The sequence below is a fragment of the Tetrao urogallus genome, assembly GCF_951394365.1.
Source record: "Tetrao urogallus genome assembly, chromosome: 11".
In the NCBI taxonomy this organism is placed as follows: domain Eukaryota; kingdom Metazoa; phylum Chordata; class Aves; order Galliformes; family Phasianidae; genus Tetrao; species Tetrao urogallus.
Window position 1 is genome coordinate 719,145 of NC_136824.1, and position 17,460 is coordinate 736,604.

General features: G+C 51.5%; 1 protein-coding gene across 1 annotated transcript in view; it reads right to left on the reverse strand.

Annotated features, from left to right (window-relative positions):
• Positions 1-17,460, reverse strand: part of ADAMTS7 (ADAM metallopeptidase with thrombospondin type 1 motif 7) — a gene marked incomplete at both ends in the record, with an annotated part of 45,280 nt that overhangs the window by 2,432 nt on the left and 25,388 nt on the right. The window contains 8 exons of the mRNA XM_079541158.1: positions 5,560-5,719; positions 6,194-6,340; positions 6,646-6,819; positions 7,411-7,563; positions 8,618-10,405; positions 13,200-13,413; positions 13,541-13,667; positions 16,031-16,172. Of these exons, the coding sequence (XP_079397284.1) occupies positions 5,560-5,719; positions 6,194-6,340; positions 6,646-6,819; positions 7,411-7,563; positions 8,618-10,405; positions 13,200-13,413; positions 13,541-13,667; positions 16,031-16,172 (2,905 nt within the window). The remainder of the gene's footprint in view (positions 1-5,559; positions 5,720-6,193; positions 6,341-6,645; positions 6,820-7,410; positions 7,564-8,617; positions 10,406-13,199; positions 13,414-13,540; positions 13,668-16,030; positions 16,173-17,460) is intronic.

The following is a 17,460-nucleotide window of genomic DNA, read 5'->3' on the forward strand; positions in this document are numbered from 1 at the left end:
TGTGGATGAGATGGCACGCTCCACGGGGCTGGCTATTTGCTGCATCTAACAGAGCAAATGTCACACCAGTTAAAACCCCAAGGGGCTTACAAGAACTCAGTTACCTCTGTGGCATTCTGGAGGCTCAGCCCTGCTGTGGGAGTGGTGCTGGGCTGGGATGGCCCTGCAGAGCGCTGGGAATGTCAGCGGGCAGCTGCATGCCTTGCTGTGCTTGTTGCTGTTCACGAGCCTTTTGCTCATACAGCCTTCCTAGAAAGTTATTTATGGATCGCAACCAAGCTGCCTCCTGCCTGCCCTTGCAAGAGCTGTGAAGGTTTTGCTGCTGGAGCTTCTGGCTGGAGGGCAGCCTCCCAGGGCTGTCGTTTGATCCCCTTTCCAACAGGTCAGTGCCCTGGCACGGGAATGGAAATTCCCAACACAGCATCTGTGCTCAGGCAGAAGACCAGCAGCCCCACCAGGCGAGGATTCCCCGGGTAAGCTGAGTTACGTGCAGAGCAGGTCCTGCTAGAAGACACAATCCAGGGCGGGCTTGCAGAGTGGGGATTCTGCTGTTCCTTCCTGACCTCCCGTCAGACCCCGCAGCAGGGCTACGGTTGTCAAAAGCATTTTTATAAAATGAAGTGGTGGGGCGTTGCTGAGTGCTGGTCGCTCAGGCCCCGCAGTGTCCCAGCACACAGGGTCAAACTCAGTGTGGAACAACTTGGCTGAGCCACGATTCCTCCCTGGACAAGGCAAGCTATAGCCAGCTCTTCATTTTTCAGCTCTTCAGAGAAGGTCCCTGCAGATTTGGTTCAATTTTCATTTAATCCTTCTACTGTTATTTTTGTCTATTAACAATTTTTTTTAACGATCCTAACACTTCATCTAAGAACGCACTTCAATCGTCAAGCTGATGCCAAATTTTACTCTGAAGAAATAGCTTAAAGCAGGGCTTTTCAAATCCAGGCCAAGTCAGCACATTAGAAACTGAAAACCCACAAATTTGTGGTTGTTTTTTTAAGTTGACGTGGAAGTCACTTTACATTTCATTTAAGCTTCTGCCATACAGAGCTAAGCACTTACTTTTATGCTGGTGAAAAACAAACTTCCTGGTACAGATGTTGTAAAAACAAGGCAAGGTTGGGCTCAGAGCTGAGCCAGCAAGACAAGAGCCCTGAGCCTCTGACCTCTGGCCTGTGGGATGCTCTCAGAGCCAGGTCCCAATTTAACAAACTTTATCCCTGGCTTCTGCTCTCAGGGCTGCAGACCCTCAGCTGGCAGCAGCAGATGCTGAGTGCAGCAACATGAGCGTGGCCAGCGTTACAGACTGGTGAGCATTCACATGCCATGGTCTGGATGCTGTCTGTCCCACCCACACCTCAGTTCCCCGCACGTAATGCTGGTGTGGCACAGTCCCCCCCTTCAGAGCCCCAGCGGGCAGCACGGTGTTTCTGCAATGCTGGGAATTGCACCAGTGTCAGGAAAACAGGTCACTCACTTCTGTGTGAGATGCAAAGTTAAATCCCTGGTGCTACAGTATGTGCCCAGTCTCTGTTCCTGCAAAGCAAACCTGCACTGCTGCCATCACCCATCCTGCTGCCCCACATACTCTGGCCATTCATGCCAAGGTCCGTGGAACTTTAAAAGCTTGGAAAATGTGGAGAGGAAAACTGAAAGCCCCCATTATTCAGGTGCTGGTGCTCGAGTTTGGTATCACTGTGCAAGGATCACCAGCACCCAGCCTCGGGATCATGGACAGGAGTGAGCAAACAGCCGTGCTCACCAGGGGGGGAGGAGCAAGGAGCCATTTGTCAGTCTGGATCCGACAGGGAGGAATTCTCATTTCCCAAGAGCTGATATAGAGCCAAGACTGGAGGATTTTCCCTACACTCGCGGAAAACAACTGTGCTGTCTTTCACTTCATTCTCAGCAAAAAAGAGAGGGGGAGAAAAAGCCAACTCTACTTAAACACATTTCTGTACATGACCTACAGCTTCCTCTCCAAAAGCTGAAGCCACTTATAACACGCAGTTGGCAAGGCAGGCAGGAACGTGCAGCCATTTTGCATCTACGGACTCACTGATTGCTTTGCTTTTATTTTTTGTGCAAGGGGATTAGGCAGAGTAGTGGTGCTGGGCTGATGAAGGAAGCAGAAGGTGGGGGTGAGCAACTGGGAGAGCCAATGCACGGCTGAGTGGTGCTGACCCTGTGCCCATGGGGAAGCACTCCTTCATTTCAGCCCTCGCTTTCCTTACTTTTATCACACCCAGAGCCCTCACTGTCAGTGTGTATTTCCTGGTGCTGGAGACGAACAGGCACTTTTGCCCCCCTAACTGCTTGCTCTGGACACTGAACTTCATTAAAGTTAAAAATTCATTTAAGCTTCTGCCATACAGAGCTAATTACTTTCATGCTGGTGAAAAACAAACTTCCTGGTACAGATGTTGTAAAAACAAGGCAAGGTTTGTTTTCAAAACCTTCCATCTACTTGGAGATTGCCAAGGAGGAGAGAGGAGACGCATCTTCCTCTCTGCTGCTCAGCTCAAGGTTATGCATAAAGACTGAGAATCCTTTCCAAAGCTCCACTCTCCACTGACTGCTGCTGTTAATTAGCAATAAATAAAGGGCACTTAATGGCAGAGCCTCCCTCTCTTGCCACCAGGATACAGACTTACATGTGCAAATGACAAAAAAATTGGAATTTGCTGCCGTTAATTCCAGCATGTATCCCTTGCGGACAAACTTAGCGGTATGCAGAACCATGAATAATTTCGTTTCCCTACTCAAAGCAAGAAGAAATAGGATGTTTAATTGCCAATTAATCTTGAGGTGACTGGAAATACAGCCAAGCACTGGATAACGAGCCTGGAGCACAGGCGACAGCAGGCTGAGAGCACACACAGATCTGCCGCTCCTCGGGCTGCTCCTGGAGCACAGGCAGAGCCCACTCCTGCTGGCAGGAAACCTATGTTCCACTCCTATAGAAACCACAGCCATGGCTGCCTTGTGCAGCCTTGTTCTTGGGACAGCTGTACTCCTCGCCTTTATCCCCTTCCCTCTCTGGTATTTATGATTTGAGATACCTCTGGGGATCAGTCGCTTTGCGAATGTATCTCTGCAGCACAGCCCCTGCATCGTCTGTTTTCAGCAAGTGGGCAATGGCTGCTGGGGGAGAGAGGGAGCAGTCCCAGCAGCACACGGTCCCCTAATGGGGGCTTGTGTTTAATGACATCCTGATGGACGGGGCATGCTAACAGCAAGCTATGCACTTTGCTCCTCGTCCCCCAGCAGGACAGGAGTGCGGACACATCCCAGCTGTGGCTCCCCACCCTGGTGTCTGCTGCCCTTCCCTCCTGGTGCTCTTTGCAAAGGCAGCCACTGTGTTTTTTTCCTGTTTTCTGAGCTGCAAGAAATGATTGAAATGATCTGGTAACAGGCATGGCTGATGTGCGTGCAAAAGCTTGGGGTCAGTGCATAGGCACGGATGGAAATCAGAGAGCTTTCCTGAGACAAACGCTGCTCTTATCTCGCTGGCAGCCACGTCCACAGTCCAGCAATTCTGCTCCTGCTCTTATCTTCTAGACAGCGCTGCCAGCAGCACAGAGGCGTCCTCCAGAACAAGGGGCAGCAGGGCTCTCCTGGCTGCCACACGAGGAAGCAAAGCCCAGCAAAGCACCAGCAGATCCTACGCAGCCCTTTGGTCCTGTGCTGTGCCAGGGCACTCAACCGGGGACAGTGACCATTCCCACTCACCCTCAATGGCTCTCCTATAGGGTCCCCATCCTGCTTCCCCAGGTTGTCTCCCAGACTCAGGGTGACTGCCCGTGGTTTCAGTTCCTCCTCAAGCTCCATGATGCCTCATGCTCAGATCTGACGAGGATTCTCCTGCTGTGGCATCACAGATGTTTGAGTTCCTTGTTTCTGTATGGAGTAAGAAGGCTGTCCCCAGCTTTGCTAGGACACTGCAGGGACAGACCTGAGGGACTGGCAGGCTCAGTTGCTGCCTGGGAGCCATCTCAGGACACAGCCAACCTTATCTTCTGCACTCACAGCTGGATGCAGCTGTAAAAGTGCAAGAACATTTAAAAATAACTTCTGTGTAATCATCAATTAATTTATAACCCAGCGACAAAACTGGATTCTGGTTTTAATTAATTCCGACCTCCTTTAATTGAAGAGAGAAGATTGCTGGTGAGATGTTTGCTTCTGTCTAATCTGTTCCATCTCCTTTAAAAATCCATCTGATTATGTTTTTAACATTTAAACTCTGCTGGGGGTATTCACATCTTTTAACGAGAACATAATTGTTCCCAAAGATGAGTGCATGATCTGGTACCAGTGCACTCCGTGTTACAGGAGATAGAGGCTCCTCGTCCTTCTAACGTAAACACATGAATCACCACAGCCCTCATTAATCTTGTGCAGTAAAGATCCTCTAGAGCTCAGGAAAGGGCCAGAGTTTACGTTCATGCCTTTTCTGGGAGCCTCTGCCTGTGGATTTACACATCTGTGATTTCCTGCCATGTGAAAGTTTTGTTCCTCCTCATAGTTTGGCAGGAAATGTTTGTATTTCCAAGAGGCGTTTCCTGCCCTGGGCCACAGCCAGAGCATTTATGTCATTTTTAATCCAGAATTATAACATTTATTTGTGTGCTTCCTACACATCTAAGTGGTTATTCTGGTACAGCCTTGAATATGCCGAGCATCGACACAGCTCTCATCACCAAGCCCAAGTGATGGGAATTTTCCCTTGACAAAAATAGCCGGAACTACACATCATTTCTTGACCAAACTTAATGGCTAAGGGCTGCCTGGAGGCTGGACAGAGCCACAAGTGCTGCTGCCCTGCCCTGCCCAGCCCCACAAGAGAGCTCAGCACATCCGAAGTTTCTCGCTGGACAGACAAAAGCTTTTCTCTCCAGACAAATTCAAAAGATAAGGCTGATTAATAATTAACGTGTTAATATCAGTGACATCTAATCCCCCCATTGCACTGCTTTTTCTTTTAAGAGCTCTTAACTCTTGTGGTGCACAGGTATTTCCTGTAATTCTCTTGTCTTTCTCCATTTCAACTTCTACCAGTCCTACGTAATGTAAAACATCAACCCCAGCCTCAACCCTGAGCATCGAGGCAAGGCAGCCCAACCCAGATGCACACTGAGATGCGGTACGAAGGCAGTTACACTTCTTGACTCCAGTGGGAGTATCTGTTGAAGACTGCCTGGAAGGCAGACTGGCACTGGCTGTGTGTCTGACTGGTAAGTGTCAGGTAATTAACATCAACTAGCATACACCACTGGAGCCAGAGAAACTCAATAAAGAGAGGATTTGATTCTTATTCTATTGAAGCTGGTGGGATGTTTCACCTTGAAACAGGCAGGGATCAATGACAGGAGGACTCGAGTGCTGCATCACATTGACCTGCTGGTGCAGGTTTATACAACACTCACAGCCAGGCTGCCAGAGCAAAGCACTTGCACCAGACAGCTCAACAAGCTCTTGGGGAGCACCAGCACATTAAAGAGAAAACATCTGGTAACCAGGAAGGGCAGAAAGCCCCGCGGGGCATCGCTCACTCACCTGCCTCGGTGCCTTCGCAGTTCTGCAGGTTGCACTTCTGCGTGCTCTCGGGCCACGGCTCGTGGTCACAGAGGCTGCTGTCCTCCTGCGCCTGCCCAGTCTGTGTGTCGATGCACTTCACCTGGCGCCGCTGGATGCCTCCTCCACAGGGCACTGAGCACTGCAGGAGCAGGAAGCTGTCAGCCCCAGGGAGTTTCTGTGTTTTTATTGCAGTAGTCCCCAGTGTGGGAAGATTTCTTAGGTTGTTATTGCAGCATTCCCTGGTTTAGTTCGGAGAGTTGGGGTTCTGCCCGAGGCCCTGGCACTGCTTCTCAGAGAAACTGTGATGCCGCAGCCCTGGAGGTGCCCAGGGCCAGGCTGGATGGGGCCCTGGGCAGCCTGAGCTGGTGGGTGGCAATCAGCCCACGGCAGGGAGTGGGGTTGGCAGTGCTTTAAGAGCCCTTCCAATCCAACCATTCTATTATTCAGCGCTAGCAATGTTTTCATATATTGCTTTTCTAAGGAAACCATGCCATGCAACGGGCACAAAGACCTGCTCAGCCCAGGGCCCTGCTGAGGAGCTGCAACAGCACAGCCAGGAAGATGCTGATCACAGAACCCACAAGAGAACTCTGTCCCCATCCCATGTGCTCACCTGTCCCCAGGATCCCACCACCCATTTGGTGCAGGGGTGGCTGTTGCAGGGCCGGGTGTTGTTGGGCCGCAGTGTCTCATCACAGTGGCCCAGCTCCGGGCACGTCACCAGGCGCTCCTGCTCCCCTCCACCACATGGCTCCGAGCACTGCAGGGACATCAAAGGGTGTAACTCATTGTATTGGTTTCTTCAGGAAAAGAACTGCAAAATGCCCCTACCAATACATAAGCAAACACAAATCCTGCTTCCAGTGTTAAGCAACAACTTTGCAACTACAGCCGATATCAGCAGGTGGTTTCCTTCTTGACAACGGGTGCTCTAAATTGTGAAGTTTTCCAGAGCATGGAGGAAACAGGAGCTCTGCTGCAAGCAGCTATTCCTGCACTGCAGATCTTTAATAGTCACCCTGACCCGCTGCCTCCCTGCCTGCCCAGCCCAGCCAGCAGCCCTACCTCTCTCCACGAGGACGTGTACCAGTCCAGGCACGGTGCGTTCTGGCAGGGCAGCTGCGCCGGTGGTTTGTAGAGAACAGCCTGGCAGTGGAAGGGCCGCAGCAGCCGCTGCTCTCTGGTGTCAACGCAGTGCACGTCCCGAACCTTCGTGCCCCTACCACAGTTCTTGGAACACTGGGTGAACAAAAGGCACATCACAAGGGGGGCTGGGGCAGTCCTCCTGGAAAAGGGACCGAAGACATACTCCGCCTTGGGCTGGCTTGAGTTAACACTCAACTTCTTTTCACCTCTTTCTCTAGCCAAAGCTAGAGAACAGTGCGTGCAGCTCTGAATCCGTCACTACCTTCCTCATGAAACCAACTGGCTTCCAGTTGTAACAGCAACAAAGTCTTGGCATTAGACAAGTAATGAGCTCCCATCCACACATCTCAGAGATTGAGGCTGCCCAGAACAACAAGGGTCATGCCTCACTGTTTAATTTAGAGGATTCCTCCAACCTAACTGGAAACACATCCTGCTACTGCAGGTTCTCAACTGCATTTTCGAGATACCTTCAAACCTTTCTTCAATGAGTTTTTGTGGCCCCAGCTTTTTAGCCACCTCTAAAGCAGAACAAATGCAAATTGAGAGGAAAGCAGCAAAAGCACACACTGGCAGCATGCAACTCTCTATCCACTAGGCAGGTACAGCCACTTTCCTTCTCCACGCATTACCAAGGGAGGCACTGTGGAAGGAGAGACAGGGACTGGGTGCACGCCTGCTTACCTTGCTCCAGTTCCCCACACGCCAGGACGAGCACGGTCTCAGGGAACACCTCCGAGCAGGGACGGGTTTGCTGGCGGCGGCGCAGTGCTGCTCAGTGCCGGTGCTGCAGCGCACGCTGCGCCAGATTGCACCCACACCGCAGGTGGCCGAGCACTGCAAGACACGGGCAGCCAATAACACACCTGGGGCTGACAGCAGTGTGCTGCTCAGCTCACAGCTGCTGTGCTGGTGGAACCAGACCGTGCCACGATAAGGCATGGCCATGGGATGGAAGGAGCTTCACAGTCTGCGGCCAGCACCACCTGCGCTAAAACTCCACAGCGGGAGGCAGGCAGACCTCTGTCTGAGAGGAGGAAAACCCACTCCTACACTTTTTTGCAGTTGTTTCTGATTTGAGATTGTTCTTTCTCTCCTCGCATGGGGAATCCCTGGCTGATGGCGGTGGCTTTAGCTTTTTCACTGCAAGAATGCTGTTAAGCAGCACTAATTGTTCAGTAGTTTGAGCGCTCTCTCAAAACATGTTTTATGCCCTCCATGCCTCTCTTTCACAAGCACTGCTAGTCCTGCTTTTTTACTACTACAAACTCCAGTAGAGTTCTGTCTTCTGTTCACCCCACCTGAAAGGTACTGCCTTCATCTCCTCTTTCAGATTCACCCCTCACTTTCCAGACTGCTCAGGGACGGAAGGTGCCCTCTCACAAAGCCGGTATGTGTGACTGTATCCTCCTGACAGCAAGTATTGTCCTCAAAGTTACTGGGTCCTTTGTGCAGCCTCCTTAAAAGAGTTCCCCAGAGCTCTGTCTCCAGTGATTTGTGCCACTGAAGGCCTCTTTTTTTGTGTGTGCTTTCTGATAAAAGCCTATTACCATGAATTGCAGAAGCCATCTGTCTGTCACTGCAAGTGCTATGCAAAGAGCAGCCATGGGACAGCTATCCAGTAAAACGATAGCTGATAATTACTTATAATTCCCCATTCACTACATTCAGTGCAGCCCCTTCCCTTTGGTAATTTGCAACCTTACTGCGCTTTAACTTTGACATTTAAGCCTTTGCCGTTTTGTGGAATATTTTAAGATAACTGTGCTATGGTGGCAGCTTGCTCCTGTGCCAGGCTCCTGGCAATGCCATAGAGTGCTCCTGGGAAAGGCATGGGTCTCCTATTCTTAAAAACAGCCCCACTATGCTTTTAGTGGGACCCGGCACATACCTCGCTCCAGTTGCCGACCTCCCAGCTGGGCACTGCAGTGCCTGCTATGGTGGTAGGAGGCAGCAGCAAAGCCTCCTCTTGCTCCCAGACTGGCAGGGGTGTGGGGGTGGGCTGGGGCACCTCGTGCTCCCCAGCACCGTAAGCAAGTGTCCCTGGGGCTGCTGGTGGTGAGTGCTCCTCAGGAGCAGTGTGGCCGACTGGGGCTATGCTGGAGTGCTGCTGGGTGCCGGGGGATGGCACTGGCACTGTGTGGTAAGGCCCCTGTGTTGCCCTCGGTCCCCATTTGGCCCCTGGCACTGCTGAGGGCTTGGAGGGTGATGCTCCTGTGGGAGGGCTGTGAGCTGGGGATGCTGGCATGGCTGGCACCAGGGCACCTTGTGGGGTGAGGTCACCGGCAGTGAGCTGTGTCAGCGGTCCCTGCATGGTGGGGGACACAGGCACTGGTGGCAGCGATGTTGTGGTGGCCACCAAGGGAACCAACATCAGAGACAGATGGATGTGGTTTCCTGGCTGCTGCCCTGCCTCTCCTCCAGGGCCCACAGTGGCATCTGCAGGATGGGGGCTCTCACCGGGACCTTCTGCATGCCTTCCCATCTCCTGCTGTGGGCTCTGTGCAGTGGGGGACTTTGGAGCCACCCTATCTGTCACACGCAGCTGCTCTTCAGTCACCGGTGCTGCATGCGTGTGTGCAGTCCCCTCCAGTGCTGGTATTTCTGCCCACTCTTCCTGCTCCTTGGTCTTTGAGGCAGCACTATTATTATCACCAGTGATGACAAATCCCATTTCCCTTGAGTTTTCACGGCCTGCACTATCAGGAGCCACTGTGCTTGCACGGTCCTGGACTCTGTTTGCAGGCTCTCCCACAGGCTGCAGACCGTTAGGTGTACTGCCTGCACCGGGGCTGTCCCTGTCAACGGGCAGCGGTGTAGAGGGACTGGTCAGGGCCCAGGAATCAAGGCTGTGAGCTGGAGCATCCCACGCAGGACTGGTGCCCACCAGTGTAGCACCCAGGGATAGTCTGGGGAGCAGCAGGCTGCTGGTGGAGCCACGACTCACTGCGGGCTGGGTGGGCAGTGGACCCTCGGAATAGGGCACAGGCAGTTCTTCCCCCTCATTCCTTGTGAGAGCAGGAACAGCAGTACTGGGAGTGGCTGTCCCCATTTCTTCACCCTCAGAGAATACATCAAATAGGTTGTTAAAGACCAAACCCCCTGACTCAGTCTCCTCTTTGCCATGCACAGGAGCAGAAGCATTTGCTTCAATTTCCTTCACCGGATCTTCCTCATGTTCTCCTCCTCCCAGCTTCCTGGTGTGCAGGACATCCACGGGCATCTCAGGAGACTCCTCCACATTGTTGCTGTTCCACTCTGGCTTAGGGCCCTCGCTTTTGGTCTCCTTCTCAGTGAAGGGGTAGTATGACAGATCCTCATGAAAGTTGATAAAATTGTAATCGTAGTAAAAATCATCAACAAAGAAATTTCCCTTTCTGGTTGAGAAGTCATCCTCAGTTATGATATTGACATCATTGGACTCGGGGATATTTGGAATTACAGGGTTAAATTGGGGAATATGGTTATTTGGAATGTAATTTATTTCATTAAAAATCTCTCTGCTGGAAGAGCCGCTGCCAGACCAGTCAGTGTTGGCGTTGTCTAATTTCTTCTGGCACCGTGGCAAGGAGCAAATAGTTTCCGAGCTGGGTCTCTGTGCAGGGTCACAAGTTGCTTGAGTATTATTGCTGCAGTAAACAGGGCGTCTTTGTGTTCCATTCCCACATGTTGCTGAGCACTAGGAAAGGAAGAGGAACAGAAATTTCAGAGACAGGAGCACAGGAGTTGTAGGATGGTGAGAAAACAGTGCAGTTTGGGCAGAGGGCAAAGGGCTCTGCCTCTGTGACCAAACAGCTGGGCACGCTGACTCCTGCTGCGGCCCTGCATTCTGCACATCCCATGGTGGTGTGGGGGCATCAGCACGGCTGCTGGCTGAGTCAAGCACTGGGGCTGTCTCTCCACTACAGACCGTCTTAGGAAGGCACACACAGCAGGGCATTTTGCACAGGGTGATCCTTGACCTGCACTCCAGATAGAAATGATTTTCCCTGGAGATAGACACTGTGAAGGGCTTTGGGCTGGATGATCTAATAGGTCCTTTCTTTGCGACCTATCGCCACGAATTACATCTCTTCTGGAAAAGCATTTCTTAAAGAAGGGAATAATAACATGGGTGTTGTCCCAGTAAGTGAAAGAAAAAAGCAAGGGTCAATAAGCAGCTTTGTAGAGGACACCCCCTCCTCCACCATAATAGTCCCTTTGAGATTGCTCAGTATAAAAGAACCCACAATCTGCAAAGAGAGACAGCAATATTTTCTGCAAGAGAAGTAAACTGTAGCGCTACTAACATCACTGTGGGCTGCTCAAGCCACAGGCTGCTGCAGTTTGCTACAGCAGATGCACAGAGCATTAGTCACATACATCAGCATGCCTCACACAATGCAGCAAGAACAAATAATCTCCAAGTCAAACAAATCCAACAGAGGGGATTTCTGCAAAAGTTGCTGTTCTCAGGATGAAAACAGATGGGCTGAGAGGTGGAGGTGAATGCACAGCCACCAGCACTCGAAGGTGAGTGCAAGGTGGGCAGAGAGAGCCCTCAGGGTACCCGCAGAGCCTCAGGGCTGGGCTGGCCTGGAGATGTGGTTCTCAAATAATTTATACTTGTCTATTTTGAGCCTTTCTTGTGTTTGCTCAGCCCTTGCAAGGGCCCAGCGCCCAGATGGGACCCCTAACACTCCCTGCTCTGGTGCTGGTGGGCTCCCAGCAGGTGCCCCACATGGGATGTGTCCCCCTCGGTCAGATGTGTGTCACCCTGTGGGCCACGTCCCTTGGCTGCCCTGAGAGGTGCTGCCCCTGTACTGGACACGATCCCCTATTTATGAATCTCCTGGGAAATGCTGAGGAGTGGAAGTGATCCTAAGGAATGTGCCTGGCACAAGGCAGGGTTCATAAAACTGCATGGCCATCACGGGGCACTTCCACCCTCCACACAGTGTCACTGAAATGCAGCATTTCCACTTGTCTGCCTCTGCAGAAGGGTGCAAGCAAGCTACCTCACCCCTCCAGGACAGCACTGCCAGATCAGGGGAAGCACAGGTCACCCCAGAGCTAAAAGTTCTTAGCAAATGGCTCCAGCTCCATCCAGGAGATAAGCTCCAGAAATCACAGCTCTCAAAGCAGAAAGGAAGAGGGTTATTTGCCAAGCCTCAGTTATCAAGCAAGCCCCTGAGGCACAGATAAGAAACCACTGCTGTTAGTAGCTGCACAGGGGGAACAAGCATTGGTAGGAACGTTTGGCCCCTAGCACAGCACTGCAGGAGGCACCACTGTGCCAAGCTGCTGACTGGGATGTGCTTCTGCAAGCATGCACCAGGGTCTGCAGATATACAAAAGCACTGAATCCCCTCTTATTATCCCTTTTTATGGGTAGGTGAACCAGGTTTCTGGAAAGCTTCCCAGCCTCTCACATTTCCCTGCTTATTGGTGGTGGTGGCAATGTAGAAGAAAGAGAACTCTCACTTTAAGTGAAAGAAGAACAGAAAAGTTACAGACATATTAAAATCTCAAGCTCGTTTTCATGGTTTCACAGATGCATAGATGGCAAAGCCAAAGAGGAGCATTGTGACAGCCTGTGCTGGCTCAATACATAGCACAGACCTCAGGGCAACTTGGAATTCAAGATTTTTCCTTTAAACTATTGCAGCTTTCTTTCTCAACCGTACTATTGTGGCTTTTGTGGGCCTCTAGAAAAATATTTCTAAATAGCTCTCATTTAGCCTTCAAATTTTCTGTTCACATTTTTATTCTGTTTGTTTCTTAGCAACAGGCTCCGTTCCCAGGCTCTGATTTGCCTCCTGATACTTTTCTTTACACCAAACACTTTCTGAAACCAACGCTCAAATTAGGAGTTACGCCTCTTTGGTTAAAAAACCTCAACCATAAAAATAAAAATAAGGCTACACAGAGTGCCCACTGAACACAGCTTTTATACTCCTCTCTTTTTTTAAGTATATTGCTGTAAAACTCCCCAGGGCAGCCTGGCAGCAAAGGCAAGGCAGCCACATAGCTAACATGTGTGGATGCAGAGCAGATGTCCATCCACCTACAGACACATGCATGGCACAGCTGGGCCTCTGGCTGGCCTGCAGCACCTTGCCTCTGCAAGCACGAAATGTTTTTAAGGCTTCTGCCAAAACAAAGGGGAAAGATTTGCACACTGAAGGCTTCAGTATCTCCTGTTTCTGCCTTTCTTGCATCAAGTGTGGAGCATGGCCTTGCTCTTGATGGAGAAAGCAGCATAACTCATACGAGAATGAAACAGTCAGACATCCTGGTGCTTCTTCCTTACTGAGATCTTCCTGTATCACAAAATTCCTTTGTGAGAGATCTGATATTGCATGCACACTCCAGAACCACTTTGCCCTGTAGCCAGGCGTGCCCCTGCCTGCTGCAGGACATCCTGGTGGTACATCATGTGTGCTCCTGCCGGCTTTGCAGGAAACTGCAATCACCCCTGTGATGTGTCTCACCTCTGACCAGTTCCCCATAGCCCACTGAGAGGGACAGGGGACATCCCGATGGCAGGGAGCAGTGGCTTCTGGTTTGGAGAGGTGCTGGCAATCCGCTTGCTGCAAAGCTCTCTGCTCGTCCAATCCCACACTCTGGATGCAGAGCACCGTCCTCTTCATCAACCCTGATGTCCCACATGTAGCTGAGCACTTTTGCCACTCACCAACCCACCACCTGGGGGAAAACAAAGGGGAAAATGCTGCAGTCGGCGCCCACCAGGCAGGATCTGCCCCCTGCCCCTGCTAGGATTGCTTGGGCAACAAGGGTATGTTGAGAAAGAGCAATAGAAGAGACAACAGACCTTGCTGGGCAGGGCTCCTCATTGCACGTCCTTTGCTGGTCATCAGGCCGTGTCAGTGTGTCACAGTAGTGCTCCTCCACGATGCCAGCCAGCTTTTCCACGCAGTGCACAATCTGCCTCTGCACCCCTGGGGACACAGACAAGGCTTGGCTCTCCACAGAACTGAATTCAGAGCACTGAACATCTCTAACAGCAAGCAGCAGGAGGCCCTGCCATTGCCTTCAGACACCAAAACCAGAAGAATATTAAACCTCCACTTAAACTGAACCTGAAACTTGAGAGCCCACTTTTCATGGCCCCCACATGCTGCCAACCACAGCAGCACTCCCACTGTGCCCAGCTGGAAAAAGGAGAGCTAGACACCAGATACATGATACATGCATGATTAGAGCTAGGAAACTTAACTGTGCTGGAAAATGATTCTGAATGTGGAGCTGCACAAGCTGGGACAGTCTAGGCTGCATGGAGGTTACCACCACTGTACAGCCAGCACAGAGGACCCTGGGCATCAGAAGCAGAGGACAGCAGCCAAAGCACCTCCCAGGGCTTGAGGAGGTGTGATCTGCCTGTCCGGCACGAGGCAAACCACTGATCCTGTCCTGGGATCGAGGCCAGGGCTGCTCAAGCAGAAAGCTTCAAACAGACTGCAGAAAGGTTTGGCAAATTTTGTGCTTACTTAAAAAAAATAAAAATAAAAATAAAAGCGTCAGATTCTACCTGCTCTTTCAGGGCACAAAAAGATGTCAGGAAATACCCCAAGAAAAGCCAAGAATTTCCATGGGTCTTTCCCAGTCCTACTCCTAGCCTCTGCACCCTGACACCTCCTGTTCCTGCTCTGCAGCACTCACAGGTGCCATTGTGCAGGATGACCTCACTTCCACCACGCTGCTTTGCTATCAGCCTTTGTCCTGCTTTTTGCAATACATACTTGACCCGTGACTTGAGAGAGCTGTAAATAACAGTGACCAGCTGAGTGGTGACGGGGCTGCTGAGTTGTGCTGGGGGAGCTCCCAGTGCTGTAGCTCCAGTGCTCAGAGACTTCTGAATGTGTACAGGGTTTGCAGGGCTCTCCCACATCTCAAATATCTCAGCTCTGGGAATGATTCCAATGGAGTGAGTGTCCTCATCAGCCAACTCCTGCCTCATTTACTCCTGTATTTCCATTCTGTTTTGGAAGCTATGAACCAAGCCATGCAATGAAGTGCTGGTTTTAAATAAAAGAAAGTGACTTTGCTATCTTCTTTTGACAGCACAGGCTGCAGAGCAGCATGTCATGGGCACCCATGCAAATCCACAGCAAAGGGTTCTTGTAGCAAAAATACATATTCAACAAATTCATGCAGCTCCACATGTCTCCTGCTTCAAGGCAGGAAAAAAACCCCTATCTTCCAGGAGAAGGCAGGAAATATCTCCTGGCTCTCAGTACTGCCTAAAATGGATGAGTGTTTGTGAAGTCTCTTCACTTTTCACACAAAGGGATCCTTCTTTTTTCCTCTTAACTCTTACCCAGACCTGCTGCGCAGCTGCTCTCAAGGAAGTGCTTGCTGCTCCCAGCCTTGCTCTGTGCCACGTGCAGGACCCACCCCTCCCCATGGGTGCTATGCTCAGCCCTGCACTGCTGCAGAGAATGTTCAGCTCGGGAGAAAGCCAAAAGGCTTGAGAGTCAGAGAGAGAGAGACTGGATCCTTCTGATGTCTATTTACAATGTAAAGTGAAAACACTCACTGCTGTCAGTTCTGCGGAATGCCGTGAGAGCAAACGACCACACATGCTCACACACACATCCCTCGAAAGCCTCCCGTCTCATGGGGCCTGGGATGCTTGGGATGTGGTGGGGAGGAGGAGACATCAGGATGTGGCGTCCCGTGCACCCTGGGGCTGGTGGCCGCAGCCACGACTGTGATGTTCTGCGCCCACCAACACCCTCTGAAGTGCTCTCTGCAGAGCTCTCTGTAAAGCTCCTCAAATAATCTCCCCTCCAGAGGCCCGGCCAGGCTGCAGACCGGCCATCTGACACTCTGATTTCTCAAAGCTCTTTTGTCTCAACCAACCCGACAGCCCAGGAACACCCGGCACAGTAACAGGACACCGAGCTGAGGAAAGTGCTGATAAAGAGTGGGCTCCCTGTGGCTGAGTGCAGCGGGGGCACTGAGGAGTTACAACCTCAGCAGATGCTGCCTTTTTTTCTTTCTCTCCAAGACCTACTGAAACCAAAGACCCAGGAATTTCTAAGGCAAATGTGAGCAATGTGCACTGATGTGATGGGGAACATGGCCCAGAGCATGTGCAGCTCTTGCCACCACTGCTTCTCAAACACCTGCCGTGATGCACAGTGCGGCACTAGGACGGTGGTCCCTTTGGCTCCCTGTACTACAAAATCCTGCCAGCATTTGCACTGTCTGCAATGAGAAGGAGATCAAGGATGACAGAAGAAGCAGCAAGGACTGACGGGCCAGGCCCTGCAATACGGGGATGCTTTGCCAGACTCACCGGTGCCACACGTGGCTGTGCACGCGGTCCAGGAGCCGAAGCGCCACAGGAACTCAGCGCGCTCGATCTCGTTCTCGCTGTCAGCTGGCCGCTGGATGGTGTACTGGTAGCGCACACCAGGGTTGGTTTCCTGGAACAACAGCTGTGAGGAGACAAGAGGAGGTGAGAGACACGGTTGGTGCAGCGTCTGACTGCTGCCTTGCAGGGGTTTTCAAGGAGGCAGGAACCCCCCGGCTCAGCCACGCAGGTGTCACTCTGTCCAGCTCTGTACCAGTGCAGTGTTTGTCCCCTCACTGTTGGCCACGGACAGCAACGGTTGAGCTGCTGCTGCACTCCAACAGCAGCACGCAACCATTCCCGAAACAGAATTTAGCATGTAGTCAAAGTGTGTAAGAGAAGAGGAAATGCCCCAGCTGACCCCGCTGAGAGTACTGGGCTTGTGGAAACATTAGGTAATAATAAAAAGTAACAGCAAGAGCGCTGAGAATTGCCACAGCTTCAGTTTTATGTCTCTGCCAAAGAGTCTGGAAGGATCCTCCTGTTAATCCTCACTGGTCTCACTGCCAAATGCAGCTGCATCCAAAGACCTCCTCAAGGCTCAGCATGGCTTGCACCTTCCCTGTGAAGGGCCCTGCTGTCACCTGTCCTAGGCAGAGCAGGATGGGGAAGTTTTGCATGCCACCGCCGAGCCCAGCGTGGCACACAGTGCACCAACATCTCTCTGCAAGGACTGCAGCACTGCCTGCTGCCTTCAATGACAGCACACTGCAGCAGCCCTCAGCACGGCTTGAAATCATGGGTACCCAGCCCCTGTTCACATCTGCAGCCTGCTGTCAATGTCAGTGATTTGACCATGCCAGGGATGCAGACTGGTATGCACCATGCACATCATGCAGAGTGGCTGGGGGTCGCACCCTCCCCGTGGTGCAACACTGCAACTGCTGTGCTGTGAGAAGGGCTGGAGGCAACAGTGAAGAATCAACAGGCAGCAAACACTCGGTGGCTAGCTGGTAACAGGCGTTGGAAAGAATGTCATCAATTTCTCCCCACTTGAAACATGGCTCTCACTGCTCTCCAAATGAACGAGGCTGCTCCTATGGTTAATGCAAGCCCTGCCCTAAGTGCCTCCAGCAGCAGTCAGCACTCACGAAAGGCTGTGAGTTTAAACGTGTTTTTTTTAGCCTAAGTGCTCCCATTATTGCCAGAGCTTTGTTGTTCTTGGAGCTTTGGCAGGAGCAAGGGCATCTTTCCAAAACCTCTTCATGAATATTGAAACATTTCTGTCAAAAGGTTTTAATTAGGTTATGAATCCCAGAAAGAGTCCCAGCAATTTGCTGGTGTTGAATATGCCAGCGTTGATATTAGCAGAGTAAAGCAATGCTTGGAGGCAGAAACACAAATGCAAAAGGCAAAGACTTTTGGCCACGCAT